Raw genomic sequence first — 25,706 nt, forward strand, 5'->3', positions numbered from 1 at the left:
GTGTTAATCCTGGGAGGTACAAAAAAAAAAGGAAAAAAAACTTCAAAGCAAAATACTGTGATAGAATGTGAGTGTCTTAAGTGTTTATGTGAAAAACTGTGCGAGAGTAAGAGTGTGAGAGAGAGAACCTTTGAGAGCGAATGTGTATGTGTGAGTACAAGTAAGTGTATGTGAGACTAAATGAGTATGTGTTAATGAATGAGAGGGAATTAGTGAGGTTAGAGCCTGTCCAAGGGGAATGCAAAGGAGGTACATGGGTGAGTGGGTATGGACGCACATGTTTGGGACCGAGAATGAAGAGAGGAAAAAAGGACAAATGAGGGTGATAGAAAGGTTGGCAGGGAAAACAAAAATGACTGTATTTGTGACCATAGGAAATTAGCTTTATTTTGTGTTCCCCACAAGTTTTTTTGGGAAAGAGTAGATACAGAGAAAATAAAAATCTCTTGTGGTTCAGTCATAAATTTCAGATTTGTCATATAGCTAGCTGCTCTTTACTGCCCTGCCCCACTCCAAAGATAGAACTTTCAAGTAAAGTTATCACAGGATAGAATGTGATAAGTTCATTGTATGAGACTGACATTGTAACCCATATAGCCATAGGTATATGGATGTAGCAAGGCATGCATCTTCTAAAGAGTTTAGAATGCTTTCTGCCTCCTCCCTGGCTTGTAAGATAGGGTTGAGATGTTTAATCTAGGTCTAGAATGCTACAGTGACTTGTTCACGGTCACATGGCATATTAGGAATAGAATTCAGAAATGGGTCTTATAGCATAGCTCCATATCTCAGAACTGTAACTAGGAATACTTTTGAACTTGGGACAAAGTGTGTGTGTGGGAGTCACTTGTGTGGGAGCCTGAAGGAAGAAAATATGCTTCAACATCATGCTGTTGGTGCCCCTTAATTTTCAGCACTGAGGGCAAATCCCAAGTTGCCACACCCTAGTTACAGCTATGCTACATCCTAACCACTGGACTACCATGGTAGATACTATTATGAGACCTCTAGGTGCTAGAAAGTACCAGCAATTCAGCAGCAAATGCCGGGAATCCCCTTATTCATAGAAGAAAAGGAAATGACAAGAAAAACGAATCTCAGAGCGAGAGCTTATCTCTCCTGCTGACAGAAGGAAGATAAGCATCAAATAAAGAGTACAATTTCAATAAGGCTTCTCACAGTCCTTCCAGAGCAGGCAGAATTAGCCAGGCTCTTCTTTCCCCTCTTTTTTTGGCTGGGCCATGTAGATTGATTGCCTACTTTTATTAAGGACAAAGTGCTTTTTGATAGTGTAAGGGAAGCTGCTCCCTGGGGCAGGGATTCCAGCCCCCTGCGGTCCCTGTGCATCGATCACCCAGGCTTGTGTGTCTTGAGCTGAACACAGCACAGTGAGAATTTTGCCAAGGGATAAAGGCACTGAGATTCTAAAGGGAGGGAACTCCCTTTGCTTGGCCAGTTTTCTGCAGAACCTGGAGCTCTCTGATATTCTAAACCTTCTCCCGTTGTCTAAGAGAGATTATGTACTGTCCATTTACCTATCCAGCACCAGAGAATATTCTTTTGAAAACTGCTTCTGGGAGCCCACTACACAACTTTTGGGACACAAACAAGCTAGAATATGGGTAGAATTATATAATGGAAATGTTATCCCATTGCATATATCCACAAACTTTCCTTAAATACAGACCTATGTCAACTCTCCACCATTAACATTTCTTACTCAAAAATCTTCAGTGGTTCCCCATTATTTCTAGAGTAAGACAGAGAATCTTCCATCTGGCATTTTAAGGCCTTCACAAACTGGAACCTAGTTAGCTTTTTGGTCTTTTTCCTATGACTTCACACATTTTCAATTTCACAAAAGTGACTTGTTAGCTGTTTTCCCCACACAACATTCCATTTTGGATCTCCATGTCTTTGCCTGAATGGTACCCCATATTTGGAATGTATTTCCTTGTTACCTCTATCCTGTAAAATTCTGGGCTTTCTTCAAAGTATAGCTCATATGCCACCCCTACAAAAGGCTTTTCCTGACCCATCAGTTAGTGCTCTCACTATTGAAATTATCTTGTTTCTTTGTATGTGCTTTGAATGCATACACACACATATTGAATGCATGTATGTTGTATCCTTCTAGTAGAATGTGAATTCCTTGAGGGCAGGGACTGTAGAAGAATCTTTGTATTTGCACTCTGTAGATGCCAGAGCACAGCCTTACACAGATCTCGAAACTCAAGTCCATCCGTGCTCTCACATGTTTAGGTATCCACACTCAATGTCCTGGGTACCTTCCTTGAGTTGTCCTGAAACCCTGAGGATAGTAATGGAATTTGTATCTTGTCTATAGGTTATATACCTCATCTTCTCCATGTCAACAACACATCTTTTTCAAATTTTCATTTCTTTGCTTACGTCCTTTACAGAACTTTTCCTGCTTATGGAAATAATCTCTTATTTGTTATGAGTTGTAGTCTGCTCACACCCAACAAAGACTGCTCTCTTGCCCTTCCAGTGATACTCTATGACTTATAGTCATATAACATCAACTGAAGAATATTGGTCTTGACAAGACAGGTCTTTTTTTCCATAGGGAAGCTTGGGGTCATTAAAAACGTGCAGTTTTCCAAAGACAATCCAGACCACTTTCATCTAGTTAAACTCTTGGCCTAATTAATTTTCCTTCAATTTCATATCATGGTCTGGACAACAGGCATTTTTTTATCCACTTGGTTTTTCCTGTGTGGATGATTAGGTCAAATTTTTTGGAGTGATTATAGATTTTATTTAGGAGGCTCTGCAGTGTTTTGGGGATTGATGTAATAAATCAATGTCTTTTGCAAATAGGAGTACCTGGAAGATCATGTATGTTTAAAAATATATATAATATAATTATTATATTATATAATAGGTATAACATAAATAGTATAATAAATAACAATAAATTGTGTGTTATAATTTTATATTAGAATATTATATATAGTTATAATATATCACACATAACATATTACATATAAAACTATCATATCTATATCTATATGACTATCCATAATAAATCCCTTTTAATTTGGACTGCAGTGGGTTTCCTCCATGACAAGAGCAAACACCTTTGTTGAGTATTTACTTCCTTATTTTACGCTTTCATTCATATTAACGGAAGGTCAAAGACAAGGTTATCTTTTCTTTCCTTCCTTCTTCCCTCCCTCACTTCTTTCACTCTTTCCTTCCCTCCCTCCCAGTATCCTTATTTTTTTCAGGCTGGAAGTACAGTAGTCACTCTTGCATCTAATCCCAATAATGATTGGCACAGAAACTTTAACCATTTCTGTTTTTCTGACCTGGGCCATTTTGCCCCTCTTTAGGTATCCTGCTGAACTTAATGCACACACTCGATCAGCTTTGGGCTTGTTGCAGGTCAGAACTCCTGAACTCAAGGGATCCACCAGCCTCAACCCACCCAGGTTCAGGGACTACAGGTGTGTACCACCATACCTGGCTCTGTTATTATATCTTCCAGGGAATCTTCTATAATTTTGACAAATGCTTGGGAGACGCCTTTGAATGAATGAGAACTTTTAAGGTAGTGTTTTGTTTTACTGAATAAAATGTTGTGCTTTGTTTTTTAATTAGTGAACAAATAACAAGCACTAGGATTTTAGATGTGAATATTGCTTGTGAAAGTTTCCTGTTTTCTTCAAATGCTGTCATTAATTCCTTGTTAAGGATATTCTTATTGGAAAAGTAGGCCTGTGGTTGGTAGTAGTAAATGATGTTTTTTCAGTTGCCTTTTTCTATATTAATAAAGTATAAATTCCCTACACATTTTTGATATTTTATTTTACTTCAGATACCTGGAGACTTAATCCCTCAAAATTATGTCACTTCTGGCATAGATCTCCTTTGCTTATAATTGGTCTATTAATGCTGCTTTAGGGTAGCTAACTGGTTCAGTGGATAGAATGCCAAGCCTGGAGTCAGGAAGACATCTTCTTGAGTTCAAATCTGGCCTCAGACACTTCCTACCTGTGTGACTCTGGACAAGTCATTTAACCCTGTTTGCCTCAGTTTCCTCATCTATTTGATGAGCTGGAGAAGGAAATGTTAAACCACTCCAATATCTTTGCCAAGAAAACCCCAAATAGGGTCACAGAGAGTCAGACATGACTACAAAATGACTGAACAATAATAATAAGCTGCTTTTCCCATCTTTATCCTTTTCCATGCCATTTCCATTTCAAGTACATCTGGGATGGTAGAGTTATTAGAGTATGTAAGTGGTTGCCCCACTGTTCGTGGTGGTAAAAAAAAAGTTTGTTATACAAATTCCTGCAGATCTTCTCCACCTTTGGTTTGTTTGTTGTCTTCTTTCCAGTTTCATCCTTAAATATCTTGGAGATAACATGTTTGGTTGGATCTTATTCCAAGATTTCTTTTAAAAAAACTTTTTTCCCCATTGCTTTGTGTTGTTTTGTGAGTTGATCTTATTACCACCATCCTTCATCATAAGATTTTAAAAGTGTGTTTATATTTGAGACTGATGATATTGCCTTCAGTTACTACATTTTTCTGCTTTGTGAGTAAATTAAGTGTTTGCTGATTAAGTCAGAGTTTTGGTTCTTTTTGTTATGACAATATTTACATTGGTTAAACATATGTATGTAATTATTTGAATAAATGCTGATGTCTTTTCTTCTATCCATTTCCAATTTATTGACATCAATAATTTATTTCAATAGGTCAAGTTGGATTTATTTTAGTGTCATGTTGCATCTTTTAAAAATTTGTTCTTTCCTCTGGCATTGTATTAATTTTGTTCTCTATTAAGATGTGTTGTTGACATGGAGAGGATGAGGTATGAGTGTAAAGACAGATTATTCAGGGATGATGCCCACATCAGTAATGTGTCATTTCCTGCTTGTCAAAATAGAATTAATTTCTTTTTTTGTTTGTATGATGTTACTAAGTGTTTGTCATATCCAGTACTCACTGGTTCTTTCCCTGAAGAAAGTATCCATGATGTGGAGCTGTAAGGCTTTTGTGTGGCCTACAAGTTTTTGACCTTACTTATTTCTTCTTCATGACTCATATTTTTCATTGTATTTCTGGCCATTTCACTAGGTTTCAAAGTGTTAGTTGATTTAATTTGGAAGATCTTAATGAATTCTTTAAAGAATTCCTCTCCCTCTTCATCCTCTGTAACAGATACTGGTGCATAAGCTACAATTCTTTTCATACTGGTCTTTTTGCATAGTTTTCATGAGAACTGTGTTATGAAAGGATCAAATGTCCCAAGAATTATGTTTCTTCTGATCTTTGGATGCATGATAAAACCAACTCTGTTAATTCCTTTATTTGTCTTCCCAAGGAGTACCTGTCCTCCTTTCTTTTGGTTTCATTTATAGCAAAAATGTTAAGATTGATATAATTCAGTTCCTCTAGTAGGCTGCCCATGTATTGGCTACCGAATAAGGGGTCTTACATTTAGAATAACAATAGCTAAATTAATGTTTACAGATTGTCCAAAAATTGTATTTTTTGGAATCATCTGGTCCCCTTTTCTGACATTTTATCACTTCAGAAGCAGAAGAGATCACATAAGACTGAAGACCACTTACCAAAAGACCAACCTACTAGTGATGAACCTCTCTGTACTTAGCAAGGCTGATCCTTGGGAAGCAGCCTCAGTCTGTCACTGGGACCGTATTTGTAGTCTTTCCTGCATGATAGAACCTGTTAGAACTTGTGCTCTAGGAGGCAAAGCCTCCTAGATCCCATAGTTATCTCTATATTATGACTATGCATCAGAGGACACTGTATAACGTTGGACAGAATAGATGCTAAAAAATATTTGTTTAATGGAACTGAATTTACTAAGTGATGTTAATGGTATTTGACTATATGATTATAATCCTATGTTCTATGAATATAGTACAAACAATACCTATTTAAAAGATATAAGGACAATGTACTTAAGAGGGAGTGTAGGATAGTGGATAGAGAAATGGCATCAGAGCAAGGAAGACCTGTGTTTAAGTCTCACCTCCAGCACATATGGCTGTGTGACCCTAGACAAGACATGTAACCTCTTAGCACCCTAGGCAAGACTGTAGGTTGCATAGCTATTGCTGATTTCCATCAGTAAATTGGCACGTCTTTGCTAGGAGTTCCCTACACCAATGTAATCAACGGCCTTTTAAAAAATGGCGAGGGTGGGGTGGGGGGAGGAGAAGAAGAGTATAAAAAAATCCCTTTCATGCGTATTGTGATTTTCACTTTTAAAACATATTCACATCTATTATCTCATTTGTTCTTCACAACTCTACGTGGTAGGTAGGGCAGGTATTATTATCCCCATCTGACAGAGGAGGAAACTGGGACACACAGTGCTGAGGTGACTTGTGTTGTGAGGGACCTGAGAGGCCATCTAGTCCACTCCCCTCATTTTACAGATGAGGAAAATGAGGACCAGAGATGTCAAATGATCTGGATCAGTGGAGGAAGATGGGAACAGAAATCAGGAATCTTGTCTCGGTTAGCTAGATGATGCAGTGGATACAGCTCTGGGCCTGGAGTCAACCTTAGACACTTACTAGCTGTATGAGCCTGGAACAGTCACTTAACCCTGTTTGCCTCAGTTTCCTTGACTGTAAAATGAGGATAATAATAGTACTCACCTCCCAGTGTTATTGTGAGGATCAAATGAAAAAATTTTTGTAAAGCATTTGGCACAGTGCCTGGCACACAACAGGTGTTTATTCTCTTCTCAAATAGGTCAGGGTCTTCCTCTCCTCTCCTCTCCTCTCCTTTCCTCTTCTTTCCTTTCTTTTCCTTAAACATTGATTTGTATATAAAGGCTCATAGGATTTGTAGTTGCAAAGTACATCAGAGATCATCGCAGGCTTATAATCAGAAATAACCTTAGTGACCTAGGCTAATTCCTTCACTGTACAAATGAGGTAAGTGATGAAGATGAAGCAGCTTGCCTTTAACACAGATCTTAAGTAGTGTGCTGAGATTTGAACCCAGATCCTCTCACTCCAAATCCAACACAATTTCCATTGCCCAGGAACAGACTATTTACTTGTGTCTCAGGACTAGCTTAGTCAAATTCAGAAAGGCTCATCACAGAGAAGATTGGCTATCATGACTCGTAAAGACTGTCAAAGGCATGGAAGGATTCCTATCTGTATCTGGGGAGCAAGTACCCATTGTGGAGAAAGTCCTGTATCTTCTGAAATATTAAATCTCAACATATAAAAGACAAGACTATAAAGTAGTGAGACTGGTTGTTTGGGCTCAGTCTCATTTGGAGCTGCTTATATTTACCCTTTGATGGCTGCTTGTCTTACCTAAACTGAATTCTAAATTCCCAGAAGCAGAGAACATTTTCTGTAGGTAGTATGCTTTATAGTACTTAGTATAATGCCAAGGATGTCATCTCCATTTAGGATACAACTTTAACCTGAAAAAGTTAATCTTAAATATGTCCTGTTCTCTGAACAAAATGGGTTTGACTTCTATGTCATCTTCACACTGTTTCTCAGAATGGTGGAATCACAATAGTCACTATTTTCAACTGCACAAAAAACACCTCAATTTACAAATGTAGCACCCAGGCCCAAGGAAGTGAAGTGGCTTGTTTAAAACTACATAGCTATTTAGTGAAAGAGGTAAGACTAGAGTCCAGGTCTCCTGACCCTTGCCCCTGTGTTCTTTCCAAAATATTTTTCTATATTCTGCGTTATTATGTCTTATGAATATGACTATTATGTAGATATATTAACTGATAAAACCATGCTATGTGAAGTGCATATATGTGACATAAATACAACACTAAACAATATACATATTTTATATGTCATACGAATAAGAATCATCCATCAACGTCTTTGTGTGGGAGCTGTCCAGGGTCCTGAACTCCTCCAAGATTCTTTGTTCTGAGATGGCTCAAAGAAACAACCATTTGAGGGATTTCATTTTTTTAAAAAATAATTTGGAGTCTCTCCTTTCCTTCTATCCCTTTTCCTCCACTTTTTCCAGATAAAATGGTAAACTAAGGGACATGGACCAAGTTAGGCCTAGAAAGGGAGACAATAGGGAAGTGAGTGTTTGGTGATTAAAGAGGACTCACTCTTCACGGTGAGGAACATGGACTTGCTGATGTCAGTGCCCACACCATTGCTAGCCTGGCAGAGGTAATAGCCGATGTCTTCCTCCAGCACATGTCGGATCAGTAGTGAGCTGTTGGGAAGGATCTGGATGCGGCCTGTGAGTGGGACAGGGTGGTACTGTTGAGGGTTCCCGCTACCTGGAAGGAGATCCAAAGAGAAGCGTTTAGTAGGTAAACACTAGGTAATATCCAGAAAAGTGAAGTATCTCTTGTAATGTATTATGTAGATTGGACAAGTCTAAAGTTTAACTCCAAAAGCTTTTCCTTTATGTCATAGAGAAATACAGAAGGAACCCCAGGAGCCATTTTATAAAGGCTCTCACTATTAGTTACATCACAAAATCCTCTTGTTAATCAAACTCCAAAAAGAAGTAGATACTAGAGATGGGCATCTTCAAACTCAAGGAGGACAATAGCAACAAGGATTTGCTCAGATTCACTTCTGTGCAGAAATTGAGCTGTCTGTAAACCAATGAGGGAATATTTTTTGAGGTTAAGAGATGAACATTTATCATATAGGGACCTCTTGAACAATGGCAGACAATGGTAAATTTAAGAAAGACTAAATTTAAGAAATTTAAGAAAGAGACTGAAGCCACAAAGAGCCCACATCAAAAGCAGAACCTGAGCTTCTTAATCATCAAAAGGACCTCATATTGCTATAGTGCCTTAAGATTTATAAAGAAATGTCTCTGATTCCACCTCCACCTCTAATCCTAAATCTGCCTCCGACCCCAACCCTAAATTTATGCCTCCAGCTCCTACCTTCTTCTTTCCCCCTCCAAAAACAAAACAAAACAAAACAAGACAAACAAAAAACCTTGCAAGGGAGTTAGCATTAGTATTATTTTCTTCCATTTTTACAGATGGGATACTGAGGCTTAGAAAGAATATAAATTCCTGGAGGGTAAGGGCTATTTCCCTTTTGTCTGTAAATCCCAAAAATCTCAAACAGAGCCTGGCATATAGTAGGTGCCTAATAAATACTGACTGATAAAAGAGATTAGTTGACTTGGCTAAGGTTTTGTAACAAGTATTGAAGCTGGGACCTGAACCCAGATCTAATTCCAATATCAGTGTTCTTTCTGTTATATCATACTGTCTCTCAAGCTTCCTCTTATAGGCATTATCAATGAAAGAACATGTCAGCTAAGAAAGAAAGGCTTCACAGAGGGCTTTGCAGAAGGACCAAAACTTTTAAAGCTTCCCAGCTTAAATACCAAAGGACACCACTTAGGGATATTCTCAGCACTTTGTACTATGAGGTCTAGCTCCTGCCTTTTCCCTTTGACTCCCAATGATACTGTTTTTGAGGCTTCATGAGAAGCCCCCTTCTGATATTTTCAGCAGCATTCCATGGAAGAGGAATTTAATCTGAGGTCAAAGGGGTCCATAAGTTGTGGCTGGACTTGAGGAAGGACATTGGAATCTGACAGAACTGTTGATCCTATGTGGGTTGATCAGAGACCAGGAAGAGCAAGAGAAAAAATAGTGGCTCCAGATGATTGAGAGAGAAGTAGCTTCATAGAATCACCCAATGTAAGGTCAGTAAGGACCTTAGATCTCACTAAAACAAACCTTCTCATTTTTCATACAAAGAAATTGAAGCCTGGAGGGATAAAATGATTTTTTTTGGATTCCTCCAAGTCAAACATTTAATTGAAGACTAGAACTCAGATCTTTGGATTTTCAGGTCAGTTTCTTTTCTAATACAGTTATCCCTTCCACATCACAGGGCTTAGGGATGCAGTGCGTCTGCAATCTGGAAAATCCGCATAAATTTTTTTTGGCACTCCCTTCATACCAGAGAAGTCTGAATTGCTATGGCATTAAAAGATAAAATATGTTGATACTGTACAATACTATACATATGTCTTATGTATTTCTGAGTTTCTAATTTTTTTCTGTGTTGTTTTCTGGCCTTCACATGTCATCTGCGGCTTTTGCAAAACTCCCCCAAAACTCCCGTTTAATTTCTTATGCTGACCTGTGATATGTTGAAACTGTGATGGGGAAAGCTGCAATGTGGAAGGTATAACTGTACACTATCCTACTTGAATATGTTTGGCTTCAGATCTTGACCTTGCTGGAAAGTCTAAGCCCTTCACTCCAAGGAGAAATTTATATAGAATTTCTAGCAAATTCTGCTCAAACCTATGTGGCCCTGAGGTCTAAGGCTAAGACTGAAGAAGTTCTCTTGAGACACAGAAATATGGGTTTCTTACATATATTGCATGGGGCCAGCTGGTGGTGGGCACCACAGAATAAGATAAATCATAAGGAAAAAAAATATAGGAATAGACACCACTTCTGTTAAAGTGTGGAAGGAGGGCAAGTTTTTTTTCATTTTGGAGTCTGGAGATTCCCCTCCAGTATGTATTGGGGTGGACAAAGAGAAGCAATATCCACCTTGAGTGGACTTAATCCATTTAACTTTGGAGCTCCTGCTCTGGGGCTTATTGTTGAGTGGATGAGTGGCAGATATTCTAGATCATGCTTCTCATCCCATCTAGCTGTCCACTCTAGCCACCTTCTTGCAGGTTGCCATGCAGGTACTTCCCTTTCTCTTTGTACTTCCCTCCCTGACTCCCCCCACCCTGCCCATGTCTCTCCCCCTTTTTCTGTTTTCTAACTCTTGCCTGGGAACCATAATCATATAAAAACTACCATTGATTCTGGATAGAGTACGTCAATGACTATCCCATTCACCTTTCCTGCAACTTCTTAGACAAAAAAAACCTTCCTTCCCTGGTCACCATCTCCTTTATATATGTTTTGTCTCACTCTTGCAAGCTCCTTGAGGTCAGGGACTGTCTCTCTGTTTGTGTTGTACCTTTAGAATTTAGCACAGTGTCTGATACACAGTAAACATTTAATAAATACTATGCATTCATTCATACCATCAGAATCTTTTTTCCTTCTTAGACTGGGGTCTATATGTTTCACCTGAAATAATTCGCAGCCAAGGCCCCAGTGCCTACCTTTGGCATGCTTCCACATGACCTTGGGAGGTGGGTAGCCATCCACGGAGCAATTCAGCACTCCAGCTTTGCCATAAATACCATCCTGGTTGTTGGGCTGCACCACAAAACGAGGTGGGACTAGGGAAGTGAGAGTGGGGAGAAGGGAAGACAAAGGTTCAGTAGATCAGAAACAATTACAGACATGCTTGCTTAGAGCTTTCCAACCTGAGTCTTAATGGGGAAGAAACCACCATTCCCAGTGTCAGGTTATGGTCACCTATGGCCACATCCTCTGGACAGGGTTGGAACTTATTTCCCTGTACTGACATTCCTTTGCAGAGATTGAGTCTTTTCCTCTATAGTTCCTAAAGTCCTGATATATTGGGGTCTTTGCAAGTCAGAATCAAGAGAAGTTACCCCAACAGTCAATCACAGTTCCTCCAGCCCTATGACCATGGAATTGTCTCTGTCCTTCCCATCTCCTGCCCTTCCCCTGCAGGGGGGTCTCACCTCGCACGATCAACTGTCGCTCACGGCTGACAGTAGCAGCATCATTGCTGGCAATGCAGGTGTAGTTTCCATTGTGATTGAGGGAGACGCTGGAAATCTGGAGGGAACTCATGAATTCCTTGCTCTCGATGGTCACTCCTGAGCCAGAGATGATTACTTGGCCATCCTTCCTCCAGGTGATCCGGATGGGCATGTCCCCAGAGGACACCACACAGGGGATGTACAGCAGCTGTCCGATGGAGGCAGGGGGAAACTCAAAGGGTTGAATCAGGGGGGGAACTGGACAAGCATGGCAAGAGAAGAGGCAAGAGGGAAATGATAGCGTGAAAATCAGTCCTTAGCTACTACCCTTTACCTCCCTGTTCCAGTTAGGGATATTCATTTGCACGCATTTCCCTATGGACTCTGGGATACCTGTGTCCTAGGATTGGTTCTTGCCTTAGATGGGGACTAGATTCTTGCTTCAGACTCAAGGCCTCCTTGGTTCCTCATCCTTTGCAACTATGCTTATTCATCAGGTCCTATGAAAATCCAAATTGTCTCCCAGGCATTTGACTGCTTACCCTTGCCTTGCCCTTCATTATGTGTATCTTTGGTTCTTAGCCAGTGTGGCCTCTGTGCTTATTATAATGAATTACAACTCTCCATTCTGCCCCAAATTTTATTTTGTGTTTGCATCTGGACCTCTGATTGACTGCTAGTTTATCACTAAGGCCACACCTCCAATTTCCCTGTTGTATTGTGGTTCTTTTTTTGCCCCAGTTCCTTATCATACATCCACAACCCACTACCTCCCATGGGATCAATGCTGACAGATGTAATGAAACATGCCCCAGCCATAAGACTCTTTCCCATATGTTCCCCACACTGCCTTATTTATTCTTGTCTCTATCTTTGGAGCTCCCATTCTCCTGTCCTTTCAATTTTCTAATAGAAGTAAGAGAGACTGGAAGCTTGTTGCATATACTGTTTCAGAAGATCTTGGGCAAGAAAGAGATCCCACAGAGGGGCTCAGATAGAAGACCCCACAGAGGCCCCAGCTCCACAGTGGGCCCAGGGAGAGAGATCCTACAGTCAGTCAGTCAGTCAGTTGATAAATAATTTTTAAGCATTCATTATGTGCCAGGCACTGTATTAAGTGCTGGGGATACAAAGAAAGAAAAAAAAAACAGTTCCTGCTCTCAAGGAGCTCACAGTCCAATGGGGTTATACAGCATGTAAATCACTATGTACAAACAAGTCATATACAACATAAGTTGAAAATAATCAATTACCTGAAGGCATTAGAATTAAGGGGGATCGGTTAATACTTCCTATAGAAGATGAGATTTTAGCTGGGACCTGAAAGAAGCCAGGGAAGCCAGGAGATGGAGAGGATAAGGGAGAGAAATCCTGTTCTGGAGTTCAGCCAGTAAAAAGAAGTCTGAAGTTGGGAGATGGAGTGTCTTGTTCAGGGAACAGCCAGAAGGCCAGTGTCACTGGATGTGTGTGTGTGTCTGTGTGTGTGTGTGTGTACGTGTGAAGGGTGTGAAGTATAAAAAAGCTATAAGGTGGGGTAGGTCATTAAGAGCTTTGAATGCCAAACAGAGGATTTTATATTTGATCTTAAAGATGATAGGGAGCCACTAGAATTTATTGATTAGAGGGGTCACCTGGTCAGACCTACATTTTAGGAAGATCGTTTTGACAGCTTAGTGGAGGATGAACTGAAGTGGGGATAGAGTTGGGCAGGGAGACCAACCAGCAGGCTATTGCAATAATCCAGGCTTGAGGTGATGAGTGCCCATACTGGGGTGATAACAGTGTCAGAGGTGAGAAGGGGGTGTATGAGACATTACAAAGACAAAATTAACAAGACTAAACAACCAGAGCATATACAGAATGTGAGAGATAGTGAAGAGTTGTGGACTGGTACCTGGTTGCAAACCAGGTTGCAACCTGGTTGAAAAAGGGAAGTCTGAGGGGTCTTAAAGTCTCTGAAGTCTACTGACCAGCTTTCTACATCTTTGATGAATATAGACCAAGTGGAAATGGTTGAAATTGAATTAGGGAAGTTGATGAGACATGAGATTGGGAAGTTAGGAAGAGAACAGCCCAGATCCACAGAGGGTCCTGACAGACAGATCCCAAAGAGTGGCCCACATCTCAGAGGATCCAGACATGTGAACCTTACAGAAGAGTCTAGACACGGAGACCCTATAGAGGGTATCCAGATCCACAGAGTTCTCAGAAAAAGTCACCTCCACTCACCCACAAAGAGGCCCATATCTATGGAAGACTGACATATCCATGGAGGGTTCAGGCAGAGACAGATGCTAGAGAAGAAGGTATGAAGGAAGGAAGGAAAAAGATAGAATGAAGAAAATAAACATTTTATTAAGCACTACTGTGTGCCAGATACTGTGCTAAATGCATTACACATTTGATCTCATTTGACCCTCACAACAATCCTGGGAGGTAGGTGCTATTATTACTCCCATTTTACAGTTGAGGAAACTGGGGTAGATAGAGGTTAAGTGACTTGCTCAGGATCACATAACGCATAAGTGTCTTAAGGCTAGATTTGAACTTGGGTTTCCCTGATTTGACGTCCAGCTCCCACCTAGCTGCTTCTAGACAGTGGCCCCAGACAGAGAGGCCCAACAGAGGGGACTCTGAAGGAAGTACATATCCTTTTTCTTTATAGTTCCCCTTTAGATAAGACTGGACAAGGAGACAGGAAGGTTGCATTCCCTCTCCCGAATAGTACGAGTAGTAGAGCTGTGGTTGTTAGTGGCCCTGGCTGGTTGATATGGCCATGCATGGCATCAACTGATCTTCTAGCACGCTCTCCACTGCCACTTAAGTCCTCCCTTCAGGAAATCTCCCCTGTGTGCCCAAATCTTAGCCCCTGGTTTGCATGTGTGTGTGTGCAAGGGGAATGGAGGGACTGGATGGAGCCTGAGGGACTCTTAGATGGATGTTTCTTTTCCAAGGTCTAGATAGAGAAATAGCCATTATCTTTATGGTAACTCAATTAGGCCACAGCTTCTCCTGCAAGTAGGGGGTGGGAGGAGAAGAGAAAGGAGCTTAACAAGGGCAAGCACTTAATAGTTTGATGAGAACTTCTTTCCATAGTCTAGTAATTAAATTATAAGGCTGTCTATAGTCCAATAGCCTTTCCTGGCCCATCCTGTCTCATTTAGCTGAGTGAAGCTTCCTTGACTGCTTCTTACCTCAATAGGCACCCTAACCTCATGAAAATGAGACCCTGGAGGAGGAAGGATGGGAGAAGGCAGGCCCTCAGTTTCATCTGGAGGTGTTGATGGACATAGGGGAAAATGTCACTAATATGGTGGCCTGTCTGTACCATCAGTGGAGGTCTTGGGAATATGGTAGGGTGGAGTGGTAGAGGGGCTAGTGCACAGGAGGTCAGCTCTGCCTGGACACTCTTGCCTGGACTGACTTTCAGGATGTCTTAGGGAGGTTGATCCTCTGGGAAGGATAGATCCTTACAGAGAGAAATCTCTTGCATGAAGATGGTGGGATAGGAGATGGGGAAGATGGGAGAGAGCTCTAGGCCTGAGGAGAAGGAATGACTCTTAGGACTGAAGCCATGAGATGACAGTTTTTTCCTTCGATGGAACCTGGAAGTTGCTGACATGGTTCAGAGGCTCCAGGGCCAGTGGTGGGATAGAAGAGTCAAGAAGCAAGGGGCTTCAAGGCTTCCAAGAGGAAAGGGCCCTAATGGCCTAGTATTAGTGAGCTGGAAGGTTGTTTCTCTATACTGATGATCCAAGAAGATTAGCATGCTCAGATCCAGGCAAAAAGAGAGCCTTGAAAATGACCTTCCATGTGAGGAAAGACAGGAATTGGGGTGATTCAGCTTGGCAAAAGAAGTCGTCAAGACTTTGAAGGCTATTGATCACATTTCTACATCTCTACTGGGTGTGGAGCAAGTAGAAATGGGTTGAAATTGAAGCAGAGAAGATGATCAAACATGAGGAAGACCTTTTGAATTGTAAGGGTTTGGGATTTTGGAACAAGTCCCAAAAGGAGATCTTTTGTTTATTTACTTAATTAGAACAGTCAATATTAAGGGCACTGTTATAGCTAATTGGGTAGAGATGAGGGAGGGAATAGAAAGATTCCTAAGACAAAGCTCCTGCCTTCAAGGACTCCAGTGGTTTTTATTAGCTCCAAGATAAAATAGAAAATCCTCTTTAGCAACTGAAATCTTTCACAACTTGACTTCAACCTACCTTTCCAGACCAATACATTATTCCCCTTTACACCTCCTACAGATGAATCAAACTGAGTTTTTTTTTTACTGTTCTTCACATGTGACATCCCATTTCCCATCTCTCCTTGATGTACAAATATACTCCCTCCTTGCCTCTCTGCATCTCAGAATCATCTCTACACCTTGATACTTAGGTGGCACAGCACACAGAGTGTGCATCAGGAAGATCTGAGTTCAAATCCTCTTTCAGATACCTGTCTGCTGTGTGACCTTAGTCACACAGTAACAATTCACTTAATCTCTGTCAGCCTCAGTTTCCTCATATGTAAAATGGGGACAATAATAGCATTCACCATGGAGGACTTTGTGATGATTAAATGAGATAACATACAGAAAGTGCTTTGTAAACCTTAAAGCACTATATAAATGGCAACTATTATTAGTGTTGTTATTAGAATCCTGTGTTTGCTTTAAGGATCAGCTCAAACACCACCCCCTGAATGAGGCCCTTCCTGACCTTCTCTCCTCCTCATTCCTTCTCCTTTGATGCAATAAAAAAACCTTGTAGGGATGGGAGTTTAGAGGAAATGTCTAGATGATAAATCCTGATACCTATACCAGGTGAGAATACTTCTCTGTTGAATTAATCAATCATGGGCTTTTGAAAAAGTATATGTGTGTGTGTGTGTGTGTGTGTGTGTGTGTGTGTAGGGGGTTTCTTAATTTAGGTATCTTTGAAAGCCATTAGATGAACTATGAGAGAGAGGGGACCCTGTGGCCTTGAGGCTATAGGTTCCCCACCCCTGAACTAGAGTGACTTTACACCAGAAGTGTGTTCAGATTGATGGAGGAAATTTGGTCTTGCCTGGAATCTGTATGTACTGGTGGGAGAGAGTATGTCACATACTTTGGGAGAATGTTTTATACCAACTATTCTCATACTACCACTTCAGAAAATAATTCTTAATAAAAGCTAATCAACCTTTTTCACTTTATTTTTCTTACAATACTAATATGGAAATATGTTTTGCATGATCTCATATATATATATATGTATGTATAATGGGTATCACATGGATTGCCTTCTCAATGGGTGGTGAAGGGGCTTCAGGGAGGGAAAGAATTTGGAACTCAAAATTTTAAAAAAATGATGTTAGAAAATTTAAAAAATTTTTTAAAAGCTAATTAAGTCTTGCTCACTAAATGATATCAGCTGGTAATCATGGGAAGGGAAGCCCATCCATAAGTATGGGCTCATGAGGTATAACATCAGAAAACCACTCAAACCTTCAGGGTTATCACTGGGTCCTCAGGGGAGCTGTAACAATCAGCGTCCTGGGACCCAACCTCAGCACAAATGAGGGTTGGGAGAGTAGCTGCAGAACATACACTATAACTTATATTTTTTATATGTATGTATGTGTGTGTGTGTATTTTTTGATGTGTCCATGTGTCCCCTTATAAAACATATGCCCTCTTTGGGGCAGAGACTGTTTATTCTTTTTCTATATATCCCTGGAACCTGCCACAGTGCCTGGAATACATAGTAGGCATTTAATAAATGCTAGTTGATTGATTGATATACATAAATAATGACAGTATGAGTCAGAATATAATCATTGCTATTAGTTTAGAGGAAGGACAGATTAGGTGTGACTGGGGCTGATCTGGGAAGGTTTCATGGGGAAGGTAGCATTTAATCTGGGCTTTGAAGAATTTTCAATAGACAGAAGGACATAAAAGGGAAAAAATTACAGATAGATGGCATAGGATAAGAAAAGGAGGAGAGGAAGGAAAGTATAAGTCTATCGGGTCTCCTAGGGAAAAGCCTGTGGTTTCTCCTTCTTTGTAGGTCACTAGGAATAGGATTAGTGACCAGTCTGGTATGACTTGGGTGCTGCTTAAGTAGAGATAACAAATAACTGTCAGTTCTGAGTACTTCAGACATTCACCTGCCTGAAATCCTGGGGTGGGGAGCAAGTCAGTCCAGGTGACCTTTTGGGGACCCTTCTAGATCTGCATGGGGACTGGAGGGCTGGCAAAAACAAAAAACAATGCAACAGCTGTAGAATTCTGTATTCAGAGTCCATCCTGACCCCTCAGCAACAGAGACAATTTATATCCTTAACAACGAAGATCATCAGTTTCTCACATGTTTTGGTGTCTGATGACTACTGCATAAGCTACAGTATTCCCCTTGGCAAGGCAACCTTGAGAATGTCACTGTGTGGATAGCATTGAGCTTCTAACTTCTAACTTGTCTGCACAAGAAAAAGGGTCATCCTTTCACAGAAAGCAAGCTTTGAAGAGAGCAGTTATAATTCTAATTACCATTCCTTTTGACTTTCCCAATTAGAGTGTAAGCTTCTTGAGGGCAGGGACGGTTTTGCTGGTTTAAATTTGTCTGCTCAGGGCTTAGCACACACAGGGCACATTGAGGGCTTAATAAATGTTTATTCATTCCTTCACAGATTCATTCATGGCAGAGGCAGAGGCAGAGGGGAAGAGGAAAATTTAAAGGGGAATAATGGTGGACAAGACAAGCAGATGTGGTAAGCCAGATCATGATCTGCCATAAAGCCTTTATTGTCACTTTCTGGGAAGGGCAAGGCACTTGTGAATGATGTGTTGACCACTGGTTGGGGCCAATAAAGCCTTTATGGCACCTCTCACTGTCACTCTTTTAGACCAGGTTCTTTTTATTTACTGTAGTCATTAGTAGAGTATGGATAGTGTGAGAGACTGGACTGGAAGCAATGTAAAGTTGTACACTAGAAATCAGGAGGCCTGAATTCTAGTCCTGGCTTCATCACCACCTTGCTGTGTGACTTTGGGCAAGCCATTTAAATTTTCTGATTCTCTATTTCCTCATCTGTAGAATGGGGATACCATACCCTTCATCCCTTTACTGGGGTGTTGTGGGGATCAAATTAAACACTGAATGTGAAAGTATCTTGAAGACTATAAAGGGTTATACAAATGGAGGTGTTATTACAATCACAGAGATAAGTCAGGTAATTGGTCTGTGGGGCAGGAAGACAAGAGCTATTATTGCCAATGGCCCTAATGAGGGCACAAGCTTCTCTTCTCTTCTGAGGATGATTGTAGGCAGTAGGTAAGAACAGGGAGAACTGGTCCTCTGGGGGCAGTGTTATGTTGGCCTATTACATGTAGTATGGTAGGAGAGCTGTGTTTTGGAAGAAGAAAAAGCAAGATGGCCAGGTGAGACCTCTTTTTTTTTCTTTTTTTTTGTGAGACCTCTTTCTACCAGAACAGTATGGCTCTGTATATCTGTATCTCTGTTTCCTGTACTGTTTATGTCTTTGGGGAGACTTTTGTGCATTGTACTGAGCTGCAGTCCTGTAAGCTGTCTGAGGTCTCAGGCACAGAATATGCTAAAGGGTGGAAAAATGATGACTCTTTGTCACATGGTCAGTGACAGTCATGACAATACTCTCTGAGCCTTTCCCTGTTATTTTAGATTTGCCTGTGTCAATGTGCTACCCCCAGACATCCTCTCATGCTCTCACGAATGTGTCAATCAGTAGTTGGGAAAAGGTGACAAGAAGGTGTCATTATTACTATTCTGGCCCAATTCTGATATTTAATGCCCTACACCTTTAGAAAAGAGGGCATATCTAGATCATTCTCCTGGCTTCTTCTATTGGGAAAATAAAATTCCTGCTAGCAGCTTTGATAATCCCTCCACCCCATTTCTTTCCATTCCATAATTTAAGATGTGCTTGGTTCATTCTCTTCTGGAAGATGGCGTCATCTTTTGTAATAATCAAGGTGTTTTGGGGAGAACTTCAGTAGTGTAGATACCAGAACCTTGCTTCCTAACAAGTAGTGGGAGTTTAAATTTTGGGCCAAACCAACTTGGTCAAGAATCCAACATTTACCACCCCAATCCCCCCAACCCGGCCCAGGCCGACATCCTTCTTATGCTCTTCATTTTGGGCTAGGGTTGGGTAAAGAGAGGAAGCTTGTCAGGGGCTTCCTGGGCAGTAGTTGCACCTGTTTTGAGCAACCTGCAAAGGAGGGTTGTAGAGTATGTTTGTGTTAATTCATTCTACACACCCACAGCTCCTCTGTGCCTTTAAAAAGGAGTGTTTGCTACTTGTTCAAAACCAGAGCACACAAGTCCAAATGTCCTGGTGCGAGCCAGAAGAAAGATGCCCTGCTTCTCTGTTTTCAGCTCTGGAGTTCCTAAGTGGTACTAATATGATGATGGAAATGTTCCCTCACATTCAGCACCCAGGAGCCCAGAGAGTCAGCTGCACCTTCTCATTTAATTAAAGATTTAGCATGCATGCCCAGAGCTGCTTTTATGCTATGTTATTTTGCAGCTAAAGGGGGCCCCAAAGACATCTTGTCCATGTTGGATTTATGTGCCTGCATCTTAACATCCTGCCAGGGACCTTGCCTGATGTCCAGTGATATAAGCACTCCCCCTTCCAGTAAAGCCTGGATTTCTCCTGCCAGCCAGTTCACACTTGTGCCAAAGGCCCAGGGAAGCCCTGTGCCAACATACTCCATGGCTTTCCCTCCTCCCTCCATCTCTCTGGGCCATAATCAGCTTGCCCAGGGAATTTTCGATTCAGCACCACCTGCAACCATTTCTAATAGCTGCCAGGAAAGCTGGCACGTGAAGGGGGCTGGGGGTGGGGCTCTGAGAGAGAAAAACAAAAGGTATTTGAGGAGCTGTCAGATTCCCACCCCACCCTAGCCAGGCCGGGCTACTGTCATCCTGTCATCACAAGCTGGGGAGGTAGTGTTGGGGGACATGAAAACCAGCCCTGTCTTGGGTGCCTGTGGACTTGGACACCTTGATAGTGTCCCCTTTCTGTGCCAACTGGCACCTCCTTGGGTAGCCCTGGAGGGAGGGCATCAGCTAATCAAGCTACATCATCCCTAATTAGCTATGATGGTTTTTCTGCAAAGCTGAATGCTAATCAGAGTAGGGAGAGGTTGGTGGCTAGAGGTGTCGGAGAACAGGGTCAGGGGGCTGGTGATGGTGGTGGATTGGGGGAAGAAATGCTTTGGATGCCAAGAAAGGGCTATATCACAAGGCTCTCAGGGGGGTCCCCCCCCCAACCCGGGCTTGGGTAAACTCCCTCCTTCTGGGCCCGTATTTCTCCTAATGAATTTTCACAACCCCTTGAGGTGGGGATACACACACACACACACACACACACACACACAACCTCAAATGACATCGGCTGAGAAGATGCCGTTTTTCAGTGCCATCCAAAGAGCTTTAGCAAGTCACTGAGATGGAATGCATCAGATTCAATTCATTAGGACCGATGGCTCCCTGAATGGGGCTGAATAATTGATGGGCAGGAGCAGCTTGCAGGATGTTCAGTGTGCTCCACAGACTGAACACTGTAATTTTTTTTTAAAAGCCAACAAACATGGCCAAATGCCGGGTGCGGGCAAGCCGAGCAAAGGTTAGATGTTTTAATATGTGATGTTTACACTGTAAACTCTTGCTCCACTGCTTGTAACGGGAAATGGATCCAGGCGGCCCAGTGACAGCTGAGAGGGAGATATGGGGCTTCGCTCTAATTCAGCTGCAACTGAGCTAATTTGCCGTGGCTGCTGCAAATCTCCTCCGTGCACAATGATTGTGGTTTGGGTACGTTGGCTCACGCTGGCAGCACACGCTGGACCACTTCCAGGGTCTGGGGGAAGGGGTGACAGTAGCAGAGATGGTAAGAACACCCCCAGAACCTTCATAGGGTCACAGATTTAGAGCCGGAGGAATCATAAAAGTCATCTAGTCCAACCCCCTCATTTTACAGATGAGGAAACTGAGGCCCACTAAAGTGAAGTGATTGGTTGAAGGTTACAAGATGACCTCCCACTCTGTCTATGACTTTTTAGAATCCTGTGTTCCCAGTCTCTCTTCCCACCCTATCTCCGATGATGGTGACAGAAGCCTAACTTGTGTGACCTTGGACAAGTCACTTAACTTCTCTTTGGTCTCATATTTTCCATTCCTTCTGGCCACCACCATGTTCACAAGCCCTACACCAGGAGTGGGGAACCTGAGGCCTCAAGGCCACATGTGGCCCTCTAGGTTTTCAAATGTGGCCCCTTGACTGAATCTGTGAAGTTTGGATTCAGTCAAAGGGCCGCACTTGAGACCTTAGAGGGCCACATGTGGGCCTCGAGGCCAAAGGTTTGCCACTCTTGCCTTACACAGTGCTCAACATATGTGGGTACATGATTTTGTTGATGGCTATCCATAATCATCTATATATCCATTATTGGACCTGTGGTTTGTCATCTTCAACTCCCTGTCCTACCATCACCTTAAACTCAATTTGCCATTTTAATCCAATAAACATTTATCAGTCCACAATAGAACTCATTTTTCCTCCTTCAAACCTTTCCCTCAAAACTTTCTTTCTTTTGACTTCCTTATTTCCATCAATGGAATCATTCTTCTCATTCCCCACACTCCATCTATAATGCCACCTCCTCCTTTCTCCACTTCTAATCACCCTATTGAAACACAAAGGCTCTTGAATTGATCCCTTTCTTTCCTTTCTCATTTCTACCACCTTAGACTAGGCCCTTATCATCTAATATATGGATTAAATAGTAGCTTCCTAAATGGTTTCTTTGCCTCCTGTCTTCTGCTCCAATCCTTTCTATACACAGTTACCAGATTAATCTTCCTTAAAAGATAATTTTTATAATTTTACTTCTCTGCTCAGAAACCTTCAATGGCTCCCCATTACCTAAACTGATATTGTTCAAACTTCTTAGCCAGAAATTTAAGACCCTCCACAATTTGGACCTAACCTACCTTTCCAGTTTCATCTCTCACTGATGCCCAACAGGAGCCTTCCATTGCAGGAAGACTGGCTGACTTACCTACCATCTTCTAATTAATCAACAATCAATTGATTCATCAATCTTCCAAATACACCATCCACTTTCCCACCTCAATGTCTTTGCTCACACTCTTCTTGGGCTTCCACATCATCCTCTTCCTCTATTCAAATATCCATCATTCAAGGCCCATCTCAAGTTTTACCTCCTCTGCGAAGCTTTCTCCAGCTTTCCCAAACCACAGAGATCCCCCTTTCTCTGAACTCCTATAGCATTCTAACAGTCATTGGGCTCTTCTTGTACCTAGTCATGTAAAGTTATTCAACTTTCCATATGTTCATCTCATCTGCTGGACTATAAGGTCCTTCATGGCAAAGACTTGTCTTCTTCTATGTCTGTGTTGCCCTGCAGTGCCTAACATATTACGAGGCAGGTAGTAGTTATGCAATGCACACTTCTTAAATTAATCATAGATACTTAATCACTATTTTGTGAGTGAAATCATGACATTTTCAATTTTACCTGTCACTTAAAACCTTTGGAATTCATGTTATCTGTAGGTTCTACCTATTCCTGTGTCTGCAGGTTCCACAGATGTCCATTCTCTCTTTTTATCCTAAATTGTGTTCATTAAATTTTTTTTTTTTGGCTAGGCAATTGGGGTTAAGTGACTTTCCCAGGGTCACACAGCTAGTAAGTGTCAAGTATCTAAGGCTGGATTTGAACTCAGGTCCTCCTGAATCCAGGGCTGGTGCTCTATCCACTGTGCCACCTAGCTGCCCCTCATTAGAGTTTTATCCCCCTTAAGATTGCTTGTAGATGACGAAGGTCCAGGTCCCGGTGGATGTCATAAATGACTAACTCTCCATACATATACTGATTGGAGGCTTTTCTTCAGTCATCTGTGAATGCACAGAGCTTTCCAGAGTGTGGGTCTGTAAAATGCCCTCAAATCAAGAGTTAGGCCTATGTAGTTTTTATGGATTGTACTCGATACAATGAGGATCTGGGATTTCATTTGTGTGATAATTCTAGGCACCTAAGTAGCACAGTAGATAGAGTGCTGGGCCTGGAGTCAGGAAGCCCTGAGTTCAAATCTAGTCTCAGACACATTAGCTGTTTGTCCCTGGATAAGTCACTTAACCTCGGTATGCCTCAGTTTTCCCATTTCTAAAATGAGGATCATAATAGCACCTTTCTCCCAGGATTGTGGGTTGTTGTGAGGATTAAACGAGATAATGTTTATAATTCACCTTGCAAACCTTAAAATGCTATATAAATGCTAGCTATTTACCAATGTCAATTGAAACCTCTATATCCTAATACATGGTCCTTGAGATTAGCTGTAGCTGCATCTTCATTTTGCCACCATCCAGGTGATGAGCCAAAAGCTCTTAAGTGGGTCCCTAGACAATATGTATGCAGTTCATTGCCAAGCCTGTACTTTTAATCTCTGGTAGGACTGACCAGGGATTATACGCCACCTGCATAGCTGTAAAGAACTCAGAGTCTCCTCCACAACACTAAGAGGCATGACTTCTTGTTGTATTGCTGTAGTTGTCCTTCATTCTCAAAGAGGACCATGACATCAGGGAGATGATGACATGACTTGCAACTGACTTTGATTTGAGTGAGTGAGGGCTGTGCAAGGTCACCAGCTTCCCTTTCTCCTCCAGAGCCATCTAGGTCCAGTGGCATGACAATAATTCTTTATTGGAGGACTCAGTGCAGCACCAGGTATGATGTGTTTGGGGGCTTGGCCAAGGGTTAGGAGTCAGCTCCTGGGAGGACCTGTCTTAGTGGACTCTCACCTTCCACAGTTTAATAAGGGAGAAACAGAGAGGTTCTAACTCTTCTCTCCTTACCCTATGACTTACTAGGGTTACCTATTTTTCTAGATGGTACAGAACCCTAGACCAACTCTGTATAGATCTTGTATGTATGTAGTTCTTTGCATGCTATCTCCCCCATTAGATGATGAATTTCTCAAAGGCAGGGACCTTTCTTTGCATCCCCAGAGCTCTGCTCTTAATAAATGCTTATTAACTGACTAATCAGGGCTGACTGATTTAGTGGTACTACCAGGAAGGATACAAAGTTCAGATAAAACAGGGTCCCTGCCCTCAGGGAGCTTATACCTTAGTAGGGGAACAAGATCTATATGAAGCCAACTCTAAGACATAATCATATCTGATATATCCCTTTAAAATGTCTTTCATTGTCATCCTTACCTTTCACTGCAACATGGACACTCTGGCTGATGGACAGCTGAGGCTGGATAAGAACGCTGCAGAGGTATTCCCCTTCATCCATGCCCTTCTGGACATCCATCAGTTTGAGCGTTCCATTCTCAAACACCACCTGGCGGTGGTTGTCAGGCAGCAGCAAGGTGTCCTTGTACCACTTGATGGAGTAATAGGGATAGCCAATGACCCTGCAGTTGATAAGCGTGTCCCGACCCGCCACTGCTGTGATGTTCCTCATTGCTCGGATGCTTGGGGGTCCTAAGCAGGGGTTGGGAGTGGGAAAACAAGGGGCAAAATTAGCCACAGAGAGCTAGGGATCTCCCTGGAATTCTGTTCTCAGGTCACTTAGCACGTAGGTAGGATAACCTTGGGACAGGAGTGTTAAGTCTGGTGATAGAAGGGTTAGATAAGAAGACCTCTGACCTGAGGTGATAGAGATAAACTGGATTTGGGGCACTCCTCTAACCTCCCAAAGAAGCCTCTGAACTTACAGTTGCTTACTTTAGAGGATCCCACCCCTTTCCTAGGAGCCACCCTTCAATAAGATAAGAATATACTGTCTAGCCTGGGGAACAGAGGGATGGTAAGTGTCTAAATGCACTCCTTCCCTCTGGATTTACCTCTATGTGGACAATGAGATTTTTTTGTTTTAATGTAAATGTGAAGTCTTAAGTACTTTAAATATCTGAGGAAGGACTAAAATGAGGTCTTCCCTAGTAGTTGGTGATTTCTTTTTATATATGAACACAGAT

At 41.7% G+C, this 25,706-nt stretch overlaps 1 protein-coding gene across 1 annotated transcript in view; it reads right to left on the reverse strand.

The window, feature by feature from the left end:
• The window catches only part of DSCAML1 (DS cell adhesion molecule like 1), a 491,654-nt gene that overhangs the window by 89,716 nt on the left and 376,232 nt on the right, over positions 1-25,706 (reverse strand). The window contains 4 exon segments of the mRNA XM_027857517.1: positions 8,129-8,305; positions 11,149-11,268; positions 11,641-11,919; positions 24,940-25,212. Coding sequence (XP_027713318.1) covers positions 8,129-8,305; positions 11,149-11,268; positions 11,641-11,919; positions 24,940-25,212 — 849 coding nt within the window.

This window comes from Vombatus ursinus, unplaced genomic scaffold (genome assembly GCF_900497805.2).
Source record: "Vombatus ursinus unplaced genomic scaffold, bare-nosed wombat genome assembly UNPS02012156.1, whole genome shotgun sequence".
Classification (NCBI taxonomy): Eukaryota; Metazoa; Chordata; class Mammalia; order Diprotodontia; family Vombatidae; genus Vombatus; species Vombatus ursinus.